The 19,843-nt window shown below is 52.0% G+C and overlaps 5 protein-coding genes across 5 annotated transcripts; 4 read left to right on the top strand and 1 right to left on the bottom strand.

Annotated features, from left to right (window-relative positions):
• Positions 1–58: 58 nt before the first annotated feature.
• On the top strand, positions 59–1,180 carry metXA (Homoserine O-acetyltransferase; the record flags this gene model as incomplete). The annotated part of the gene is made up of 2 exons (XM_037323178.1): positions 59–954; positions 1,006–1,180. The coding sequence occupies 2 exons, from the start codon at positions 59–61 to the stop codon at positions 1,178–1,180; spliced, it is 1,071 nt and encodes a 356-aa protein (XP_037177582.1).
• A 1,466-nt stretch (positions 1,181–2,646) lies between these two features.
• On the top strand, positions 2,647–3,740 carry RED1-1 (NADP-dependent oxidoreductase RED1; the record flags this gene model as incomplete). The annotated part of the gene is made up of 2 exons (XM_037323179.1): positions 2,647–3,408; positions 3,462–3,740. 2 exons carry the CDS (start codon positions 2,647–2,649, stop codon positions 3,738–3,740), a joined length of 1,041 nt encoding a protein of 346 aa, XP_037177583.1.
• A 1,748-nt stretch (positions 3,741–5,488) lies between these two features.
• Positions 5,489–7,811, top strand: PLT2-2 (putative polyol transporter 2; the record flags this gene model as incomplete). Its single annotated transcript, XM_037323180.1, has 9 exons — positions 5,489–5,635; positions 5,713–6,092; positions 6,150–6,773; positions 6,829–7,000; positions 7,049–7,143; positions 7,200–7,333; positions 7,386–7,445; positions 7,501–7,593; positions 7,648–7,811. 9 exons carry the CDS (start codon positions 5,489–5,491, stop codon positions 7,809–7,811), a joined length of 1,869 nt encoding a protein of 622 aa, XP_037177580.1.
• Positions 7,812–9,580: 1,769 nt separating this feature from the next.
• DNAH12 (Dynein heavy chain 12, axonemal) lies at positions 9,581–11,655 on the top strand (the record flags this gene model as incomplete). The annotated part of the gene is made up of 4 exons (XM_037323181.1): positions 9,581–9,723; positions 9,773–9,996; positions 10,050–10,169; positions 10,229–11,655. The coding sequence occupies 4 exons, from the start codon at positions 9,581–9,583 to the stop codon at positions 11,653–11,655; spliced, it is 1,914 nt and encodes a 637-aa protein (XP_037177581.1).
• Positions 11,656–14,240: 2,585 nt separating this feature from the next.
• On the bottom strand, positions 14,241–16,631 carry CGCA056_v007934 (putative endo-1,3(4)-beta-glucanase; the record flags this gene model as incomplete). The annotated part of the gene is made up of 3 exons (XM_037323182.1): positions 14,241–16,083; positions 16,143–16,411; positions 16,500–16,631. 3 exons carry the CDS (start codon positions 16,629–16,631, stop codon positions 14,241–14,243), a joined length of 2,244 nt encoding a protein of 747 aa, XP_037177578.1.
• Positions 16,632–19,843: the final 3,212 nt, after the last annotated feature.

Below are 19,843 nucleotides of genomic sequence, written 5' to 3' on the forward strand. Positions count from 1 at the left end.
AATCAGTTAAATTTTGATTGGAAATTTGTCTTTCTGATTGAACAGGTGCGGCGTAAAAATGTCTGAGATCAAGAAGTACACCCTCGGAGATTTCCAGCTTCAGAGTGGCGAGGTTCTACCTAGTGCCTGGATCGCTTACAAGACATTTGGCGACCCTTCTCTCCCAGCCGTTGTGTATCCAACTTGGTATTCGGGAGCGATTGCGGACAACGAATGGCTGGTCGGCGACGACAAAACCCTGAACCCGAAAGACTACTTCATCATCATTCCGGCGCTGTTCGGTAACGGCCAATCCATCAGTCCCTCCAACTCCGACGTCAGCCCATTCCCCGACATCACCTTTTACGATAACGTCCGAGCCCAGTATGAGCTTATCACGAAAGAACTCAAGATCAAGCACATCAGAGCGGTATTGGGATGGTCCATGGGCGCGGCACAATCTTTCCAATGGGCGACGCAGTATCCCGACTTCACGGACATTTGTGTTCCCTTTTGCGGTGCCGCCAAGACCGCGCTGCATAACCAGGTCTTCTTGGAAGGTGTCAAAACAGCACTGTTGGCCGCCAAAAGGACCAGCTCCGCCGGAAGTGCGAAGGGACGCGTCGAGACCGCTGAGCAAAAGAAGAGCCTTCGCATCTGGTCTGATGAGGAGAAGGAGGTTGGCCTGAAGGCCTTTGGCCGTGGCTACGCGGGCTGGGGATTCTCACAAGCGTTTTATCGACATGAGCTGTACAAGGAGCATTACAAGGCAAAGGATCTCGAAGAGTTTCTAGTCACCTTCTGGGAGAAGTGGGCTTTGAGCAAGGATCCGGAGAATTTGCTTGTCATGCTGCAGACTTGGCAGAGTGGCGATGTGAGTAAGCAAGAGCCGTACAACGGTGACTTCAAAAAGGCGATGGCCGTCATTAAAGCGAAGACATTGGTGCTGCCTTCCAAGACCGACCTCTACTTTCCGTAAGTACCCGCTTAGCGTAGTCATCATGCCGAAAAGCTAACTCTTTCCAGACCGGAAGATTCTGAATATGAGGTTGCTTGCATGAGCGATGGTGTGGGAGAACTGGATGTCTACCCGTCCATTTGGGGACATTGGGCGGGAGGCCCCCCAGGAAACTTCGACGATGTAAAGTGGCTTGACGATCGACTGAAGAAGATTTTCGCGACAGCGCCGAAGAGAGGTTGAAAGTAAGACAGGAAGTCGTTTTATCGAAACATGGAGATTGAGCCTTAAGCCACCAGCTAATTCACCTTTGTCTTGATATTTCACTCCCACCCTGATATTGTCTTGTGCACTCGAGTCGAGGTCCGCATGTACTAAATACAAGGTTATTGTCATCTATGCAACAACCCAAGACCAGTAGGAACTTCGCTCAGATGGCGACACGAGCCAAGTCCCGATACGTATGAAGCGCGCATCAAGCAAATACGAGTGCACAGCTGCACAGCAGCACAGCAGCTACATTTACAAATTCTGAAATCTCTGTGTCAATCGAAACAGAAATGTTGAATTTAGTACACTTGACAGTTTCATCCATAGACATCAACTATTTTTTGATCATTTCTCAACAGTAGTCATCTTGAAGCTGACTGTGGTTGCAATCTCAGTCATGTGTACCATTGGGCTTGCTGCCCTGGTGAGTCTATCAAATCCCACGTGTCAAGTTGTTTTCAATGTTGAGTCTAGAGACTTGTCTATGATTGCACAGGCAAGTCAGCCTGACGGGCTCGCAACGAGAGGCGAACCGCACTAGACGACGTCGAGCATCCTCCATGGAAGAGAGCAGATGCCGATGGCTCCTCATTCAAAGAGTGTAAGAGAGATCATGGTGCTCCTGATTATGTCAAGTTCACCGGCTGGAAGAGACGGAGGCAGTAAGTTCTCATTGCCACCATTTGGGCCGAGAGACATGAACTGGCAGTCTTTTGTACCTTGGATAAATTATTGACATGATGGACATTCCATAATTGTCAGAAGGATTTGACCACAGTTGAAAAACTCCTTGTCCTCTTCGTCTGAACAGTGATACTTTTCTCATTTGATTCTCTTAAATATCTGTGATTTATCAAACGTGGTTGTGATGATTTTGATGAGGATACAAATCAATGCATTATGTTATTGTGTTCTATTACTTATTCCTCGGAATCTAGGATCTGTATGAGCGGGGTTGTCATCCATGGCGGCTGTGAGGCTCACTGACAGTGAAATGCTGACAAGTATGTACGCTCAAGATTGTCGAAAAAAACAACATCATCCAGTGTCCCGGAAATGTGTTTTCCCCACTCCACCGAAAAGTCAATTCCAGAATACCTTAGACGCAGCTAAAAGATGGATAGACTCCAACGATGGTACGATGTCCTGATGATTAATCCACAGCACGTCATCTTGACTCGTATCGTTCTCGGATGCGATGTAGCTGCGCAAAGGTGGGGTTCGACCGTGGAAAGCGCGGTGATTAACACCGACGGCGATAAAAAGAGCTACAAATCGCACAAACATACCTCGGCATCTTTTGCCTTTCTTCTTTGTGCACCATTACGTCAATGCAGCATATCAGGGACTCTGAGTTGAAATACCTTTCACATATTTCTCTTTGACACCTGCCAGATTTTTTATCCTTTTCAACCGAAGTCTCTCTCAGCTCATTCACCATGACCCAGAACAAGACCCTCATTTTCAAGAAAATCCCCACGGCACTGCCAGTGGCAGGGGAGCATCTTGTAGTGGAGGACCGCCCCATCGACCTCAACGATGCCCCCGAGGGCGGTCTCGTAGTCGAGATTCTCTACGCGAGTTTCGATCCGTATCTTCGCGGCAAGATGCGTGATCCCAGCAAGAAGTCCTACTCGCCTCCGTTCGACGTCGAGGGACCCATCACGAACGCGACCATCAGCAAGGTTCTCAAGAGCAACACCCCCGACTTCCCGGAGGGCAGTTTGATTGTCGCCCACACGCCCATCGCCGAGTTCGCCCGCGTGACCCCCACCGCCCTGCAACAGGCCCGCCAGATCCACAACCCGCACAATCTCGACCTCGCGCTGTTCCTCGGGCCGCTGGGCATGCCGGGACTCACCGCCTGGTCCAGCCTGCACAAGATAGGGCAGCCGAAGAAAGGCGAGACAATCTTTGTCAGCTCCGCTGCTGGCGCCGTGGGACAGGTCGTTGGCCAGATTGCCAAGCGCGAGGGACTCACGGTGATTGGTTCCGTTGGGTCTGATGAAAAGCTTGACTTCGTTACCAAGGAGCTTGGCTTCGACGCCGGTTTCAACTACAAGACTGAGAAGCCCAAGGATGCGCTGCCCAAATTGGCACCGGAGGGAATTGATATCTATTTCGAAAACGTGGGCGGCGATCACCTCGAGGCGGCTCTTACGAGCATGAAGGTTGGCGGCAGGATTCCTGTTTGCGGAATGGTAAGTTGAACCAGGGTGCCCGGTAGAGATGGAAGAGACCTAACAACGTGCAGATCGGCAACTACAACGTCCCGCCTGAGCAGCAAGAAGGCATCAAGGGTCTGATGCAGCTCGTCTCCAAGCAGATCACCATGGAAGGTTTCCTCGTTGGCAACCCCAAGTTTGGCCCCGCTCACTTCAAGGAGCATCAAGAGAATATGCAGAAGTGGCTGGCCGACGGAAGCGTCAAGGCCAAGCTCTCCATCACTGATGGTATTGACCATGCAGCCGATGGATTCATTGGCATGCTTGTTGGCAAGAACTTTGGCAAGGCTGTGCTGAAGATCAAATAAGATGTCTCAATAGCTGAAGGCAAACGACGCAAAAAGAAAAACAGCTGATAGTTGGCTGCAGATAGTTGCATCATGATGCATCTCGTACAGATGATGGTCACTCTATTTGCCCTTGCATTTGATTGTTGACTCTCCAACCAATTAAAAATCATCCCTAGTATTACATTCTGAAAAAGACCACTTACATACAGCCCGTCCAACCAATCTTCCATGTCTGAGATCGAGGTCAGGTGATATGCATATCACGGCCGTAGCGGCTATCGTCGGGCATCGACAGCAACAGGCTAGAGCCCAGGAAAGAAGTACGCGCCCGTCCAACTTTTTCGGCGGGATAAGATGAACTAGCTGGATGATTTTCGTCGCAATTGTTCAATTGCGACACGCGATGTGAAACCGTCGACGTCAAGTTGATCTCCAGACATCCACATTATAAGCAGTTCTTCAGTGATACGTGATGATCTTGAAATCTGGAGATTCTGGAGATTCTGGGGGTTTTCTCTGGGGATGTTTCCACTAAAAGCCGTCCCACGTCAGACGCGTCCCACCTTTTGAACCAAACTCAGGCTGGCATCGCGCCGGCCCAAAGCCCTCAGTCTGTACTGGAACGCAGAGCCTCCAGTGCATCACTTAAGCTTAATCTAGAAATCGCCGGTGCCAGGAGTCAGCAACGCGTAGGGCGCAGGTTAAGATGCGATGACTTTTTGCGATGGAGATCGTGGTATGGTTCTTCAATAGGTCAATGGGCGTGGCTCCGTGAATCTGGTAACGCGGTGTTCGTGGGCCAACAGTGAGTGCAACATTGATTGAAACACCATCGCCCGGGATGCTCTCCGCGTTCGTATAGCGCGCCAATCATAACCAAATCAAGATAAAGGTCTCCAAGACCGCCATTTCCTTGGAACCTCACAGTCTCGGGCAAATATGCGGGTGGGCGGACTCTGTCCGGTAGAAGGAATATGACAAAAAGTGCCTCGTTCCAAGGTAATACGCCATTGAGTGTCATTCATTGCTACGCTGGGAATGGCGGATGACAACCGTCGCACACACGGCCCACTATTGTGAACCTATGGCGCAGGTTTGTGTCTCCGTCACGCTCCGATGACTTGGGGAGGCATGCCGCATCTTTAGCCGATGACGGCCACGGCACCCAATCAGCTATGACGACTGTTGGAAACACGGCTCGACGGTTCGACCATCCTCGACGGGACTCCTCACTTGGAGGACGCAAGGCCAAGCCACGGTCAGCGACACTAGCCTTGTCAGTTCCCACTCTTTCATCTCCAACGTCCCAATGAAAACAAGCAAACTCGTGCGAACGCGCGCTACCAACTGCCTCGAGAGGTCGAGTTCGCTGACAAAATTGGGTCCAGCTGGGCCCCGATGTCCCCGACGCGCCCAAATATCAGACGAGGGGGAATGAGACGGATGATCATCTCCTCATGTTGGTGCCTTTGGTGCCTTTGATGGATGGATCCCCATGCTTACCCCAGTGCGGAGAGCGGGGGAGCAGAAGCGTCTGGGGTTTTGGTGTTGAAAGCATGATTAATGGAGCCGCCTGCAGGAAAGACAGCCTTTTTGGCCTTCTGCCCGGAAATATATAAGACTTGGCCATGGTCGTCCCCGTTACTTGGCCCTACTTGGCTCACTTGGCTCAACGTTGATCAATTGGCGCACGTCGCACAATCCCGCAGTGAACAGCCTCCATTTCTGGATCCCGCCAAGCTAATCTGAACGCTGCCAAGCTCACCATGGGAGTCAACGAAATCGACACCGTTCCTCACTCGGACGGTGCGTTCGAGAAGGACACCGGGGATCTGAAGCCCCAGACGGAGCTCGCCGAGGGGCTTGGAGGTGGAAAGGCCGCCGCCGTCAACATCGTCGAGAACCCGCTGAAGGTGAGTTTTGCGCCAAGATCCAGGGCCATGAATCAAGAAACGCCCCCAGAATCCACTGACACGCAGCTTTCTCGCAGCGCAAATCCCCACAGCAAACCGTTGAAGACGCAGTGGCGTTCGCCGAGAGCCACAACCTGGGCGAACATGCCGCCCTCTTCGGCCGCGCGGCCATGGTCGCGCGCGACATGAACAACTTCAATGATGTCGCAGACCTCTCCGAAGAAGAACGCCGGGCGCTCGAATATGAGCGGGACCACAAATGGCACGGCCCGAAGATGCTGTGGTATTCTATCGGCCTCTGTGCCATCGGAGCCGCCACGCAGGGTTGGGATCAGACTGGCTCCAACGGTGCCAACCTGACATTCCACGAGGCCCTTGGCATCGACAGCGGGTCTTCCAGAGATGAGTGGCTCATTGGTCTGATCAATTCCATCATCTTCCTTACGGCTGGTCTGATGTTGGTGACACTCGCCCCCCCGAATCTCATCGCAATTGCTAACCACGTGCATCGCAGCGGCGCGTTCATCGTCGATCCTCTCAACCACTACTTCGGCCGACGCGGCGAGATCTTCATCACGGCGCTATGCCTGACTGCCACCCCGATCGGCTCCGGTTTTGCGCAAACATGGCAGGGTCTCTTCGCGGCGCGTTTCGTGATGGGCATCGGCATCGGCGCGAAGAACGCCACCGTGCCCATCTACTCCGCTGAGATGGCTCCCCACCGAGTCCGCGGCGCCCTCGTCATGTTCTGGCAACTCTGGGTCGTTGCAGGCATCTTTCTGGGTTTCTGCGCAAACGTCATCGTCAAGGACACCGGCGACATCTCATGGCGACTCCAGCTGGGCTCGGCCTTCATCCCATCCTTCGTCTTGGCTGCTGGCATCTTCTTCTGCCCGGAGTCCCCGCGTTGGCTCATGAAGCACGGCCGACATGCCGAGGCTTTCAATTCCATGTGCAAACTTCGCGCGCACAACATCATCGGCGCCAGAGATTTCTACTACTCGTGGGTTATCTACGAGGAGGAGCTCAAGGAGGCTCGTGGCGCTGGCTACTTCCGCCGCCTTTGGGACTGCTTCTCTATTCCCAGAATCAGGCGTGCCAACTACGGTGCTAGCACCGTGATGCTTGCCCAGCAAATGTGCGATCCCTTCCAACCTTTATCGTACCTCGACTTGTTAGGCTGACCCGAGTAGGTGTGGAATCAACATCATCTCCTTCTACAGCTCTACGATTTTTGTAGAAGCAGGATACACGCCCGTGGAGGCCCTGTATGCTTCTTTGGGTTACGGCGCTATCCAAGTTATTGCGACGATCCCCACCCTATTCCTCATTGACACAAAGGGGCGAAGGACTCTCTGCATGATCGTGAGTCAATGTGACCCAAAGCTGCTGAGCATAGACTAACAGTCCCAGACCTTCCCTCTGATGTGTATTTTCCTCTTGGCTGCTGGTTTGTCCCTGTTGAACCCAACTGAAGAACGTGGACCAAAGATTGGACCGGTCGCTCTGTGAGTATCATCATTCGTTCGCACAGACTACCTAGGCTAATACTCTTGTGATTCAGCTTCATCTATCTGTTCACCATCTGTTACTCCCTCGGCGAAGGTCCCGTTGCTTTCCAGTACTCCGCCGAGGTTTTCCCCACCATCCAGCGTGAGCAGGGCATGGCCTGGGTTGTCTGCATTAACAACACCTTTGGTGAGCCTTGAAACATTTAATATTGGGGATGATAGACTAACTAGCCTTGCAGCTGGTGTTCTTAGCTTGACTTTCCCGCGCATGAGCACTGCCATGACTGCAACTGGTGCCTGTAAGTATTCTAATTAATCCCGATTCCAATTCTGCGACTGACCTGTCCGCCATAGTCGGCTTCTACGCTGGACTAAACCTCATTGCCTGGTTCATGATCTTCTGCTTCGTCCGAGAGACTAAGCAACTCACCTTGGAAGAGTTGGATCGTAAGTCGACCTGTTCCCTCCTGCGTTGCTCCACTTTACTAACCTCACTACCAGAGGTCTTCTCCGTCCCGACGAAGCAATTCATCAGCCACGAGATCAAGTACTCTGTTCCTTACTTCTTCAAGCGCCACGTCTTCCGCCAGAAGGTCCCCAAGCCTCCCGCGATCATCGCTGTCGCTAGCGAGTCGAAGAAGGACAACGGCTCCAACTCGGCTTAGATTTGACCGATTGCGCGTGGACATATTTTGCGTGGAGGAATACCCAGGACGTCGGATGGATGTGTTGCGATTAGTTCACTCGTTATGAGATATCCCAAGACTAGTATCGATCGAAACTCTGAGCTCATGCATCGGGTGCAGATTCGGATAGATCGTGTCTTTTTTTCCAACCTCGAAGTTGGGGTTAGTGGTAGTATTGAAAGATAATATGAGGTCTGCTACTTTACTTCCTCGTCTAGACCCTCTTCACGTGAAACTGAACTTCTGCCTAATGACTCGCACAGTAATTGGCATGTAGAAAGACGCAGCAAGTGAATCACGATCTGGGCTGGGCCATGTCCTGGCTTCTAATTATTGCACTAACGGCCACTTGAATTGAAGCGTCAAGTAATCGAGCCAGCTGTGGCCATCGTCGTCATTGTCGATACGGTTCTAGTGTAATCTTTACAGACTGCTATCGCCTCAAGAATAGAACAGTCTACCACCCATGGTCCACTTCAACCGGCGCCTCTCATTTGATTCCACACAGGTACAGAATCTCTCCTGTTTCCGACACTTCGGAAGCTGTGTCTGGGTGTACTACCCGCCAACTACCCGCCATCGGGTTGAAGTGGCGGAGGTTATGCCACGCCTGGTTGGTGATGTCAACTTCGAGCCCCACAAACGTCCAAGAGCGGAGTGTGGGATGTTGACTTTGCTGCGAGAAGCTTTCTTTATAGGGTAAACGGGCGAAAGACGTAGGTGAGCGCTGCGAGGAACATCGAGATGCTGGGACCCGTATAGTCAGCAACGCGCTCGTTGAAGAAACCGATGTTTTCTAATGTACCACGCCTTCGGCGAATGAAGCATTTCCATAGAATGAAGATCGTTGACGGAAGCCCAACAACGAGCGAAACAATCGCTACGATAGCTTCCAGAGTCATCTCCATTTTTGATGCGGGCGAGATTCAAAGCGGCGGTGATCTCAATTTCTTTCCGTGAATATATTTCAACGACGGTCGTGTCGAGGGCTCAAAGGCAAGAGCCAGGAAAAATGAATTGTTAGGAATCAGAGGTAAATATACTTGAAGGCTTGTGATACTGAAAACAACAAAAACTAACGTCAGAATGAGGAGAAACGCTAACGACAGTTTGGGAGGTTTGCGATCTTGTAGCCTGGCATCGGACCTGAAGGGGATCACGGAGTTGCTGGAAGCAATTTCAGTCTTCGGAATGCACCAGTCAGACGCAAGGTGGCAAGGCACAGGATCTGGCGGACCTACGTCCATGTGTACTCATTCCAGTGATGTTGCCCTCGCCGCCAGTCCTGGTCATTTCAGACTTCTGAATGAACCAATAGCAGCATTCGCTTGCTCGTGTTTTGTGGATTATGAAGCTGCATTGTTCCCATTGCTGAAAAAAGATGCCGGCAGTCGAGTACGTACTTATCGAGGACAGTTTTGGAGAAACCGGACTTGACTGATGAACTTCCATAGCCTCACAAGACCAGCCCCAACAGACAGACGCGTGGTCTAAGCCTTATTTGAGATTCAGATAATGGCTTTAGCCAATTACAGGGGCCTGACACGACTGGTGCTGATTTTCTGTGATGGTTTAAGGCTCCAGCTTTCCCCCTTCCTGTTTTCATTTCACATTGCCAGCCACAACAACCTACAATCACGCTTGCGCACACCGAAACATGTTCATGTAGTATCCGTTGGGCTTTCTTCTACCAGTCTCTTCTCTGTGGATGTGCAAGCTGTCACATTGTTGGCTCCTAGATCAAGGCTATGGCTTCCTCCTCTGCCAGGAAGCGGCCCTCTGATGAAGAATGGCTGAAACACAAATCCACCATAGAGCGCATGTTCGTCAGGGAAAAGAAGTCTTTTGTCGAGACAAGACAGCGTCTGGAAAATGATGGGTTTCTGGTCACGTGAGTCTCTAGCTCTGTATCTGAATCGCATCTGCTGACTGATTCGTAGCAAGGCACAACTCGAATACAAGTTGAAGCTCTGGGGGTTTCGCAGAAGAATACCGAAGACCAAGAGTGATGCCGTCTGGCAATTCGTTGGTCGTCGTGTTCAACGAAGGAAGCAGCAAGGCAAAGAAACCGAGGTCATGCTTGGCAACCAAATTTTTGATGCTGCCAAAGTCTGCAAAGAGATCAAGCGGCACCAAGAAACCATTGTTTCCAGACTTCGTCATCGTATGCCTCAGTCTTTAACTCATATCGACCAAGTTATATGCTAACATGTGCAGCGAGTCCAACGACCCCTGAAGGACTAGAGATTTCCCTCAACACCCCGGCACCACTGCCCATGCAATTCTTATGGCCAACTAGTCTGCCCTGGAGCAAATTTCAAGACAGCTTTCCTTTCGGTAAGTCGTATAAATGTTACTGATTCCATTCATCAACACTCAATCTTACAATTGTGAAGTTGTCTCTGCTCCGGGATTGCTCAAGAACATGAACGGCCTATCAAAGGGTTCGAGTTGCCAGAAGGAAGACTTATTCTTCACCGAAATGCTACGGGTTGTTGCTCCTCAATATGTGTCTGGAAGCAGCGTTACTCAACTTGCTGCCGAGATTGGATCTATTATCCCAGAAACCCACCAAAATGAGAACTTTGGTCGGGCTAGTCGACTTCTCCAGGGCACGGCCGACGAACGATTTAGCGAATATGTCAAGATGATTTTGTATAAGATTTCGAACAATCTCTTCTCGGTCAACAAGATACATACCAAATATGCCAACCGGCGACGGGGCGAGACTTCGGGTGAGGTCTCATCCGAAGAATGGGAAAATATTACCAAGACGCTAGAAACCTCAAGCATCATGAAGACACCTCTCCAGCTTGGAAACATCACAGACGCTACAATGACCGCAATAATGGAAAAGCTTTTCCAGAATGCTATGCGGAATATCGAGTGCAAGATATTCAACCATTCCTGGGAGACGTCCTCTCACGGCAGGATCATCAACTGGTTGTTGCAGTCTGGTCAGAACCCGGACATACGGATCCAACATCATGGTGAAGATTATACATCTGTGGTGACACCATTACAATTGGCAGCTCGAATGGGATCCTTGGAGCTGATGTCACTACTTCTGGACCATGGTGCCTGTCCTGACTTGGCATTTGAGCCCTGGGACGAATTTGACGAGTCTGGGACTGCCAAATGTGCACATCCCTTGCTGGAAACAGTTCGTCATTACAACGGCTTTTGTGAAGGCCGTTTGGGTATGATTGAACGCTTGCTGAATATGTGTTCAGAAGCTTCCAGGGATTCGATCATCAGGATGCTGATGAGCTGTGGACGGTACTTCCCGGAGTTGATGGAAGCGTTCATTCGCACTGGAGCTGATATATTCCAATCAATAAAGGCCACGACTGATGATGCCTGGTTTATCGACACTTTCAGTATCATCGGCTGCACAGTCAAATACAGCTGTAAGCCGGAAGAATTGCATCCGTTCTTTCGCTTGCTGGAGGATGCTGGGATTCAAAATCTCTCTCAAATCCCAGAAGCCGTTGATACGACAAGTGTCGTCTTGCTTGCTGCAGTGGAAGGCAACACCGCCTTTTTGGAGGACTTACACAGCTATGGCATTGATACCACCGCCACAGGGAATCTTGGAAGTTCAGCAATACACGTTTCTGCGTTCTACGGGCACCTCGAAACTTGCAAAAAGTTGGTCCTGGAGCATCATGCACCAGTAAAAGCCGTGGGGTTCAACAAGCAAATCCCTTCTCCCCTACACTTCGCTGCAGCTGGAGGAAATCTAGGAATTTTTCGCTTATTCCACCAAAGTAACCTCGACGTCAACGAAGTTTTTGAAGATCAGAATGGTCTGCAATTTTGAGTAGGACAGATGAGCGAGAGACCTGGCTCGATCGTTCGTTCACTGCTGTTGACGTAGCGCTGGATCTCTCCAACGACGACATTACCCAGTACTTACTGGAAAACGGAGCGAAGGCACCGCCCTGGGGTGCCTATTACATCACATACTACCGCGAAGATTACACAGCGCAGAAGCTTGCAAAGCTTGCTCTAAAGGCTGGAGCAGACCCATCCTGGGGAGTCTGTACGCCTCCGTCATTAAGCACCTGCCGATTTAGCATTTGCTCCCAGTTCCGAGGAGCATTGAAATTCGGATACACTGTTCTGGCACAGGAATTGATTCTTAATGCCAATGAAGACGACCTATGGAATGATTCCAACATGTCGATTCTAGAAGCAGCTATGATCACGTGCCACAAACAGACGGTAGAAAAGACATTCGCAGAAAACCCAGGCGCTTATGATCCTGGGGCCCTTTGTGCCAAAAATTTATTCTCTTCAAGATCCAGAGATAGCATAACCATCCATCAACTTCTCTCGAACCGCCCCCAGTCTGAAAAAACATCACCTTTGGAAGCACTGGCCATCGGATTGGCTGCCTGGAATGGCCGGACGGACATACTCAAGCTACTCCTAGCTGAATTTCAGCAGCCGGTGCTGGCGAAGGCACCTAAAGTACTGCGCCACGGACTTCTAGGATTTTCTCCAGCCAGCTTTCCAAAGACGGATTGCCTTTCTGGCATCGACCTGACAATCTTCGATCCACTTCGCCGACCCTTTTCGCGCTTGGGTCGACAGAAGCGCTATCACTTATGCTGAATCATGGGTACAGGCCTGACAGGTCCACCATGCGTGCGGCGGTGAATGATTCCAACCTGGACATCCTCAAAATACTGATGAAGTCTCCCAGACTGTCAGATTGCCCTGATCGCATTCAAGGGCCCTTGTCATACGCTGTGATGTATGAAAAGTACGATGTTGTGCAATTTCTTCTGGAAAATGGAGAAGACGCCAACGAAGACAATCATCACGTGTACAATGAGAAAGGGGAGAGTGCCAGAAACCCTCTCCAGTCAGCTGTTGAGAAAAGCAACCTATATCTAATCGATCTGCTACTTAAGTCCGGTGCTGACATCAATACTCCCGCCGCTAGAAGTTGTGGGGCAACCGCTCTACAACTTGCAGCGATAATGGGACGGCTGGGGATCCTGCGAACATTGATCGACCATGGAGCCGATGGTAACGCACCCGGTGCTGAAATCGAAGGTCGCACAGCACTAGAGGGTGCGGCGGAACATGGGAGGATCGATATGATCCAGTATCTTCTCAGTATAGGAGCGCGGACAACTGATGGAGATCGCCTGCAGTACCTTCGCGCCATCAGGTACGCTCAGATAGAAGCGCACGAAGTCGCAGCAAACCTTCTCAGAGGTCACTGGGAATGGACGACAGACGACCACATTTTATGGACAGCGTTGGAGGGATTGCATGGTTGGCAATTGGAACACTTCAAAGAGAAGACACGAGAAGTACGGTCGTTATTGAATCCTTTGGGTGACAACTTGGCTTCGAAAGATAACAAGGCAGAAAGCGCGTCGATGAAGAATGGCCCAGACCACTTGGTGCCAAAGGAAGATGTTTACTACCCTACTGAAGAAACGGAGCCGCCCGATGACCTGGAATATTTGGTAATGAGGACAAATGATCCTAAGGCATTCATGATAGGGGAGACGTGAACAGCTGATGAAACGATGTTGTTGGTGTCTATTCTCAATATTTCCTAAGAATATACGAAAGTGCGAGTGAAAAGTCAGAAGGGGGGAAGGGTAATTTCCCAATAGTAGACGGCTTTGATTTATGCCAAGGCTCTCTTCACTTTCTTCCTGTTAGCCTGTCATGTTGATAAAAGTCACCGCTATCAATCACCTGAGTGCTGATGGGGATAAAAGATCCTTGGCAAGTTCAGCTACTATCTCGCTAGCTTTAGCCCCCTTCAATGTCGTCAACCTCTTGGTCACGCCCTCAGGTTTGTTCCAGACCTCAATGGATTCGTCCCCGATTCCCTATGAAGCAAACGCCTTGCCCATGTTCTCGGCCTTCAGTAGCTTCCCGATGTCCTCATCGTTTAATTTGGAGCTGCCATACATCTGATTGACTCGGGCGCAACAGATGACAAGCGCCGCTAGTACAGTCCCCAAGTAGTCGCAACTGATGGCCCAGTCTCATCAGTCAAGCTTTTGACATGCCCGGGGTCACAATATGGATGTCTGTTGACGACTTCCACTCTAGCGAGTATGAAGTCAGCATTGGAAAGGTCGCCCACCGAATCGCATTGGAGCCTGAAGTTTAAGCCGTATTCGATGGGTTCATTCAGGCTTGCAGTTGCACATTGGCGCTTTTGCCAAGGTATCGAATATGTTAACGCTAAAGACGGATGAGGCCCAATGCAAATCGTAAAAACTTGTTTCGGGATGCTTTTTGGGATTTCGTCCCACCCTCCCAATCTACCGAAGGGTATATGCGCTCTAGAGGAACCATATTTATAATACATAGGAAGACAAGATAAAGGAAAAACACACAACAATATCCATCATATCTTCATCTCGCTTAGATGACAAAGACGGCCAGCGCCACGGCCATCATGAATGCGCCTGAGCTAAGCTTGCCTGCGCCGGCCTGAACGGGACCGGTTGTAGTAGCAGGGCACGCAGAGCCGATGCAAGGAGCGGCGGTACCGGTAGGGAAGAGACCGGTGGGGAGAGTGCCGTTGTAAGGAGAAGAAGGGGCGACGACCAGAGTGGTGGGCATCGCGGTGTCAACGGGGGTCTCGGCTACGGGCTTCTCGGCGGAGTTGGTCCGGCCGGCGGCGGGAGCGCTGGCGGTAGAAGCGTCGGTTCCAGGAACAACCGGGGCAGTAGTGACGGGGGACTGGGTGCCGGGGACGACAGGTATCTCCGAGCCGGGGACGGAGGGGTTCTGGGGCACGTTGGTGACAGGGACACCGGCAGCGGGGGCAGTGGTGGTGATGACGGCGCTGGTCACGATGGTGGTCTCCTTGCCGACAGGGCAGTTGGTGACGGTAGGGGCGCATGAGGTAATGGTATGGACCTCGGTCTTGTAGGTGGTCAGGACGACGGGGACGTCAGGGGCCTGAGGAGTGACAGGGACGGGCTTCTCGCCCTCGACGCTGGTTGCGGGAATGACCTCGCTGGTGATGATGGTGGTCTCTTTGCCGACGGGGCAGTTGGTGACGGTGGGAGGGCAGGAGGTGATGGTGACGATGTTGGTCTTGTAGGTGGTGATCTGGCCGGCGGGGGGCTGCGTGGTGATGACGGGCTTCTCGGCCTGGGTGGTTGTGCCGGCGGCGGGCTTGGTATAGCTCTCGACGGGGATGGCGGCGGTGGTGGAGATGACCTCCTCCTTGGTGATGGTGGTCTTGGAGCCGACGGGGCAGTTGGTGACCGTGGGCGCGCAGGAAGTGATGGTGTGGACTTCGGTCTTGGAGACGGTCATCGTGGTGGGGACGTCGACGACGGGGCAGATGGTGGTGGTCAAGGGGACGACCTCGGTGACGATCTGAGGAGTCTCGCGGGCAGGGCAGTTGGTGACGGTGGGAGCGCACGAGGTGATGGTCTTAACGTTGGTCTGGTAGACGGTGGAGGTGGCCAGGCGGGTGGGCAGATCGGCGATCGGGGTCTCGGCGGGGCCGGCGGAAGCGGAGACGGAGTGGGTCTCGGCGCCGGACTCCGTGGCGATGCCGGTAGCAGCGGCAGTGCTCGACACAACGACATCGGACGCAACAGCAGTGCTGGCAACGGCAGTGGAAGAGGCGATTTGGCTGGTGGAGAGAGTAGTGTTGCTGGCCTCGCCCATCTGGTAGATCTTGATGGAGCTGAGCTGGAAGTAGACATCAGCAAAGGCGGCCGGGTTGCTGGCAACCCATTCCTTGCAGGTGAGACCAGTCTGAGCCTGGCAGCCATTTTCCGCATCCCAAATGCCCTCGTTGCCGGCTACGCCGCACAGACCTACGTTTAGAACCATCTTCGCCTCGCCAAAGACCTTGGAGGCTTCGCAGACGCTGGTGGTGAAGCTGGGAGTTCCCCAGTTGTCGGGGTTGGGGTTGTTGGCGATGTCGGCCGGAACGTTGGCATGTGTGAAGCCCCAAACCTTGATCGCAGTATCAGTCCACTCCATGGCGTATACGCCGCCTTCGGCAGAGCCAAAAGGAGCAGAAGAGTCGAGACCGGCGCAGCCCTCGTTGTCAGACTGGCCCGCGGCATAGTTGGCGCAGTTGGGTTTGCTGACGGTGCCGGTCATGCCAGTGCCGTCGATACGGCACTCGCCAACGTCGCTGTCGGTGTGGAGGACAACCTTGTTGACGTTATCCAAGTTCCAGGTCTCGACAATGTCGATTTCACCGGCAGCAGGCCAGGGGTTGCCGACGGTCCAGCTTGGATGATATCGTTAGCATCTTCATATGGCACCATGATATCGCATCCTTTGACTTACAAAGCAGGCCAGGCACCACAAGTAGGCTTGGGAAAGTGGGAGAAGTCGGCAACGAAGAGACCCTTTTGGTACTTGCTCTTACTTTCGATACGGACAGAGCTACGGCCAACGCCAACGGGATCCAGGGTTGTCGTGGAGTCGACGCCGAGATATAGGTCGTCGTCGACGATCTTCAGAAGGCCCTGAGCCTGGGCATTCTCAGCAGACTGATAGTTGACGTATCCGCCCGTGGGGTCGACATCGTTGTAATCGCCGGTGGAGTAGTCGCTCTGGGGAGAGAAAGGGATCGTCAGTATATGCCGATCACATCATCGACTATCGTGAGCCTGTATTGTGGGTTTTCTTCTTGGTACTTACGGTGAAGAAACCAAACTTGTCCAGGAAGTTCGTAGAGTCGTAGCTGTCCACCAGCTGGTATGACTGGGTGGCAGAGACGGTGGTACCCAGAAGAAGGGCGGAAGAGAGCGTGGAGAGAAGCGAAGGCGCCATTTTGGGCAAGAAACAAGACACAATAATAACAACAAGAATTAACTATTCCAAAAAGACACACACAACACACAAAAGCGACTGAATTGAATCTTCAAACTTAGACAACGAAAGAATGAAGGTCGTGTTTAAAGAAAGGAGTGACTAAGATACCAAAGAGGAAATCTCGAAGAGGATAAGAGGGAAAATGCCTAGATGCCCAGGGCGCGTGTCCCATGGGGTCGCCCATCCATCTTATACCGAGCCAGCTATACGGTCGACCCAGAACCGTTCCTGACCTGTCGATGCGCCTGCAGGGCCGTGAGATGAAATCCCTCAGGGGTTCAGCCCGCTCGTCCGTTTTCTCCAGCATTCCCACTCATTGGGTCTGCGGGTTCCAGCAAGAATAGCCAGAGCCTTGGTAGGCAGGCAGGGCAACTTCACAAACGGCGGCTCTCGTCTTGGTTGGAAGGGGGGCGTAAGCGAACCGGGAGGAAACCAAGAAGAGAGACTAGAACACAGCCCCCCTGACAAGCCTGCCAATTCTGGAGATATACAAGGACTCGTCCGCTCCAGCTGGTCTCATGGTGTGGCCGCTAGGTGGCCCCACCGATGAACATCTGGAGTCTCTGCGTGAAGAGTGAAGACAGAGGCGTGGAAAGTGTGAGTGGGAACTCTGGTTTCTCCTGCACAATCCAAGCAAGAAACAGACGACAAACAATGCGCCAATACAAAATCAGGCTAGCAAGTTTTCATCCCAACCTGAAAGGACGCCCAGGACAGAAACGGGACGGCGGTTGGCTGGCGGTTCAGGCACCGTCCAGGCGTGAAGAAGGGCAGGTGGTGGTCGTCGTTCCCGAGGCCAATCGAGTTGTGAGGACCACATGCGTCCAAACCTCACACCCTTGTCGGTTATGCCAGGAACAGACCCTGATGTGGGTGCTGGCGGGCCAAGATTCCGCGGTTCCCCTATTTTCTGCCCGGAGCGCACTCGTGGCATTTCAGCGCTAGGCCATGCGGCTTGCAGGGGTTTGCTGATGCGCTCTCTGCTCAAGCCGCCGAGATCTTGATGGCGCTGTCACTGTTTCGGACATGATTGGCACAGAGATCTTCTGCACCGTTGCATCGAGCCCTCTAGACCAGCGGCTGTCCTTTTTTATACCAACCAGAGAACTCAAAAAATAGACACAAGACGGCATAGGAAATGTTGGCACGAATGGACGTCTGACGCGCCGTCGCTTTTTTAGGCGCGTTACACCAGAGCGACGGTCCGTACATAAGTCTGGCCTATCACTTTTTTCTGCACATCCCGCTGGACATGCCGAGCTCCAACCGTGTTTATCCACGCACACCAACAAAACGTGGTTCTCGTTTTTTTTTCTCTTCTGTGGTTTTCATCCGTTAACGTCCCGCTCAGGGGCTTGCTCCCGTTTCGGAGGACAACGTCCAATCGGGACGGCTGCAGGGCTGGAATTCGCGGCGTAGCGGCGGAGGTTTCGTTCAAATGCGTCCTAGCGGAGGGTTTCCGGTGGAGCATGGAAAGCGGCACGGATTGAAGGTGGGTATTGTCTTTGCTCGTTGACGCCGCGTATTTGGGGGCAAAAGTCCACGCACGACCGAGGTCAATGGAATGGATTCGTATGGGCTATGGAGCCTATCCATCACGTAGGGTCGAATCTGCACAAAATGCACCATATCCTCCAGAAAGGCACGTCAGGTCCGCTCATGAACGGGCCTTGTCCTCAGCTCAGCAGCTGCGATACTGAACGGACCATGTCTCGCTTGACGAATACGTGCTCCGCTTTGGTGCTCGCTTGTTCTCCTTCGGTCCTGTATCAAATTCATCGAGCTGGATTGGGGGACAACAGTATCAAGGAACCCATGGGCCGGGCATACTATTCTTGGTATTCCCCTCATCTCCTTCACCTTCGCTGACCGACTTTACGGCATTGGCTCACCGTCTGATGGGTGGCCTCTGGTATTTATTGTAATTTCATTGCGCTGCGCCTCGCCAAGATGGGACGTTAGTGCGCTGTCATTTGCGTGTTGGTAGTTGGACACCGGACATGAGTTGCGACAGGACGATATCTTGCCAACCCTTGTCTGCATTGTCAGCATTGTTATGCGCAAATGCATTTTCTTTACTTCATAGGCATGTCCACTTGAAATCCTTATCATTGCACGCTTGACGCTGGAATTTCATATGGACGCCCTTCCACGCAAGCTTCATCAGTCCTTAGGCCCAAAACGCTGTCTATTGGGCAGCTTGAGAACAGCGCTAAAAGGATCTCACATGCCGTGAGGCTCGATTATCGCGCAATGATAGATCGCACAGGCGCAGCGACGCAGAGATCGTCGCTGGTCGATTCTGCACGGGCGAACCGGTTGCTAAACGTCTAGACCGCGCATCGCCGCAGTGGAGACATCAGGCTCCTTCGCCTAAGTAGATTCCCCTGTAACGGCACTGCTTCGGATGTCGACGGTTCTGGAATTGATCGTCTCTTGCCTTGCTTTCAGCTGTTTTCATGTTACATTCTTTTCCTTGACGACCAGTATTTTCCTTGGCAAATGGTGACGATGCATAAGACTTGGACAAGCTGCCATGATTAGGATGACAGGTCAACCAGACAGGACTTCCGTTTTTACGTCATACTTTAGTTTGTGTAAAGTGCTGCCAGCTTGTGGATGTTTTATGAAGTTCTAGATATGGGCATGAACAGTCGCAAGCGGTCCGGCGGGCCACATAAATACATTCGCGTGGCTCAGGGTATCCACATGGATCGGAATAGCTTCAAGTCCTACACAGATGAAGTCAGGGCCTAATCACTACACCTGATCGAAAAATAGGTGACTTTCGTTCGTTTTGTTTCAACAGTTCATTGCGTTTGTCTCCACGTTTTTCACGCATGTTTCCAGACGTTGAAATAAGACTGCTGTCACAGATCTGAACCGAAACTCTAATTTATCACAAGCCAAGTCGTTTGACTCGCTCCCACCACTGGCCGAATAGTGCCACCGCGCATCGTCAAACGAGTGGAAATTATTCTAGGTTGGACTTCATCGTTTTCAACTAGTATTTCGATGTTACCTCACAACATTTACTAGTTGGGTGAAGCTTTACAAGCCGGGTGGTGTCTACACACACGCTTGTAATCCGGATATCCTACACTGAAGTGATCATGTTTCCTGTGTACTTGCTTTCGTTGTCGTCATTGTAGTCGTCTTTAACGCTGTCG

Source organism: Colletotrichum aenigma (assembly GCF_013390185.1).
Source record: "Colletotrichum aenigma strain Cg56 chromosome Unknown KSG_Cg56_contig05, whole genome shotgun sequence".
In the NCBI taxonomy this organism is placed as follows: Eukaryota; Fungi; Ascomycota; class Sordariomycetes; order Glomerellales; family Glomerellaceae; genus Colletotrichum; species Colletotrichum aenigma.